Source organism: Pipistrellus kuhlii, unplaced genomic scaffold (genome assembly GCF_014108245.1).
Source record: "Pipistrellus kuhlii isolate mPipKuh1 unplaced genomic scaffold, mPipKuh1.p scaffold_m20_p_2, whole genome shotgun sequence".
Classification (NCBI taxonomy): domain Eukaryota; kingdom Metazoa; phylum Chordata; class Mammalia; order Chiroptera; family Vespertilionidae; genus Pipistrellus; species Pipistrellus kuhlii.
In genome coordinates, this window is record NW_023425515.1 from 181,439,347 (window position 1) to 181,442,705 (window position 3,359).

Genomic DNA, 3,359 nt, shown 5'->3' on the forward strand with positions numbered 1-3,359 from the left:
TGCCCCTGAAAAAAATTCTATCACAGCCATTATACTGACAATAACGCTCTCATTTGATAATCACCTCAGTCACAGTGGCTGGACTGGAGCCCATGATTAAAAACAGATCAGCAACCAGATTTTTTTCAAGACCAGCAGCAACCGACCCTTGTTTTGACTACTCAACTGTTGTTTATAGTTGTACCAAATTTTATAGTCTTTCCTGCCTCTTTACCTCTTTAAAGAATAAGCCAAACATGTGATAACATGTCAAGTAATATTTCTATGGCATGTCAGAATTTATAGAGTTTCACAAACTGCATATACCTCCTGTAGTCTTCAAAACTCATTTGAAAGATGAGAGAACTGGAGAAAAAGCTGTGAAAGTTGTATAGACTGAGAACATAAAAAATATACAAATCCATGAAAGGTTATGCTATGACACAGTGGACAATAGTTGTCAAAACTGTCAACAGAGTCTCAGGGAAAAATAAAAATAAAAAGCAAGTTCTCTGTTTAATAAGACCAAAATTGGCTAGATGTTGAGAAACAAAATGGGCAATAGTGTGAAAAGCAATTTAGGATAGACTTAAATTTGATGATCAACAGAAATTTGATATTCACAAATCCTCAAGCATCACAATTTATAACTAGCTCACTCCATCTGTTTGCTTCAAGAATGATTATAAATTTTCTAAATCTTCTCTTAAAAACAGAATTGGGGCCGGCACGGGTTTGGCTCAGTGGATAGAGCGTCGGCCTGCAGACTGAAAGGCCCCGGGTTCGATTTCCGTCAAGGGCATGTTCCTTGGTTGCGGGCACGTCCCCAGTGAGAGGTGTGCAGGGGGCGGCTGGTCGATGATTCTCTCTCATCGACATTTCTAACTCTCTATCCCTCTCTCTTCCTCTCTGTGAAAAATCAAAAAAAAATATTTTAAAAAAAACAATTAAGGGGGAAACCACCTATGATCTTATTTTTCAGGCCAATACTCCGTCATATAAGCCAAGAAACAGATAATGAAACACTCATTTGACAGATGATGCAAAAATATATTTAGGTCCTTTATTAACAGTTGACTTCATGCCACACAGAGGAAAGCAAACAGATTTGAAAGCTGAAGCATTGTTGGTTTCTTAAAATTTTACATATGAAATTCTAAATCACTTGCATTAGGTATTTACTATTAATCTTTAATGTAAGAATGGAAATGACAAAAGATCATCAGTAGAATAATTTTCACTAGACAATGAATTCACTTCTTCACATTGATTGACTGAGTGGTTATAATGGGACAGGTACTAAACAGGGTATATTTGTTCAAATACAAAGAGAAGTTGAAATACAGTAGCAGACATGTAAACAACACGGGATTCCCAATCTTCTCTCTATAAATGGAAGTACATGGTTACTGTAAATAGCCATTAAAATGCTACCGTTGTCCTTTGTCTACCAACTCTGCTTCATATACTTTTTCTATTCTTGAGTCAGTATTAATATTTAGTTGTCCAACTCTTTTTCAATAGCCAGGAAAAAAAACCATTTTGTTTCTCAAGAATTCTAGTGTGTGTAACTAACTTGGAGAGACCTTTCGCCCATCCATTAAATCTATAGGAAAACAAAAACCAGTTCTTCCCTTTTACAGTCCTAGTTAAAACGGTCAGGTTTGATTACTTCAGCATGGGTTTTGGTCTATTTTACTCAATGCTGTCTTCTGACTGGCTAGAAGAGGCCTAGCATATGGTGTAGCTATTCGTTAAATGAATGAATTATTCCTATGATCTATGGCTCTTACATAGGAAGATATTCAAGGACTTTTTACTTTGACTTTCCTAATGCTTTTAAGCGTGAAATAGAGAAAACCCCCAATGTTTACAGAAGTCGGTTGCTTGGGAAAAGAAATCGTCCCGTTTGTGTAAACAGCGGCATGTGCGAGGTGTACAGTAATGCTCAGACAACTGGGTGTCATCGGCTACCTCACATATTTCTTGAAGTCCCACAGCTTAGAGAAATACGCTAACCGGTAAGACACCATGAGGACTCAATTTAACCTGTATCCACGTGCTGAGAATTCTCCTTTGTAAACTAATTACTTCACTGAAATCATTTCTTTATCAACGCAAGTACCATTGAGAATTAACATCCTGAGAACCAGAAAAGAGCAGTCGTACACAAATGCTGCTCGGGGTAGCAGTGATTGTCCCTAAGTTGCCCCATGAACCTGTTCTTTCCCCCCACCCCACCCCCCAACACACACACTCCCCCCACCCAGAGTACTGAATTCAATTTCTCTTTAAAGGCACACTGCCTTTCTCTTGGAGGGGAAGAAAAAAAAAAATGCGAATTTGGAGAAAATCCATTTGGAAAGGTTCGAAAATCACCATCCACTGGTAATTGTCAAAATAACGTTTGTTGACAAAATGATCATCGGCTCCTCCCGAGTCTGGAGTGGGGCCACGGGGCATGATTTGGGGGTATCGGCTTCAGCTCTCGGTACCAAGTTTGAGGTCCCATAAGAGAAGTAGACAGCGAAAAGATGGGGCGCTGTGGGCACCTGCCCGGTCTGCCCGGGGCCGCGGGGACACTGCCCGCTCCTAACTTTGCCAGCCTTGCCCCCCAGCGCCTATGGTCCTGGAGCCTCCGGGCTCAGGCCGGCGACTCCCCAGGCAGAGCGGGGCTGGGCCGGCGGAGGCCAGCCGGCCCCCGGAGCGGCCCCCAGGGTGTGCGACGCAGGCGGGGGGCGTGGGCCCGAGAGGGGGCCCGCCGCCCCTCCCCCCCCGGGGGGCCCGGCGCTTCCAACGGCGGCGCGGCGGCTCCCTCGGCCCGCGCCCGCCCGCCGCTCCCTCCCAGCCCAGCGGAGCCGGCGGCCCTCCGCCCCGCCCCGCGCCCCCGGGGCGGACCCCGGCGGGCGGGCTGGGCCCCCGGGGCAGCGCTCCACGGGAGAGCCCCCAGCGCGGGCGTGCGGCCTAGTCGGGGTTACATAACGGGGCTGGGACCCTCTGGGGCGGCAGGGGGCCTCGGGGTCCAGGCCGCCGGGGGCCGGGACGCGGCCGCTCACCTGCCGTAGATGCCCTCGGTGATCCGGTTCCGCTTGAGGGGGCGGCGGAGCTTACTGCAGTCGGCGTTCCGCCGCTTCATCCTCCCGCTGGGGGGCCGGGTGCTGCCGCCGCCACCGCCGTCTCTCACCTCAGCCGCCGCAGCCGCCGCCGCCGCCGCCGGCCCGCCCCTCGTCGGGCCTGGACTCTACCCCTGGGGCCGGTCACGCAGACACGGAGCCAGCACCCGGGGGAGTGGGGGAGGCCAGGGAGGGGGGTTCAGAGCCTCCTCCGCCTTCGGAAACAAAGAAATGACAATTCCGGGGCCCGCCCGCCCCAGCACCAGC

General features: G+C 48.8%; 1 protein-coding gene across 2 annotated transcripts in view; it reads right to left on the reverse strand.

Annotated features, from left to right (window-relative positions):
* The window catches only part of MACO1 (macoilin 1), a 58,132-nt gene extending 54,773 nt beyond the window's left edge, over nucleotides 1-3,359 (reverse strand). The window contains exon 1 of one of the 2 annotated variants that reach the window (XM_045585013.1): nucleotides 3,036-3,359. In XM_045585013.1, coding sequence (XP_045440969.1) covers nucleotides 3,036-3,115 — 80 coding nt within the window. In that variant the 5' untranslated portion in view covers nucleotides 3,116-3,359. The remainder of the gene's footprint in view (nucleotides 1-3,035) is intronic. The other variant, XM_036444500.2, reaches the window with a different exon arrangement.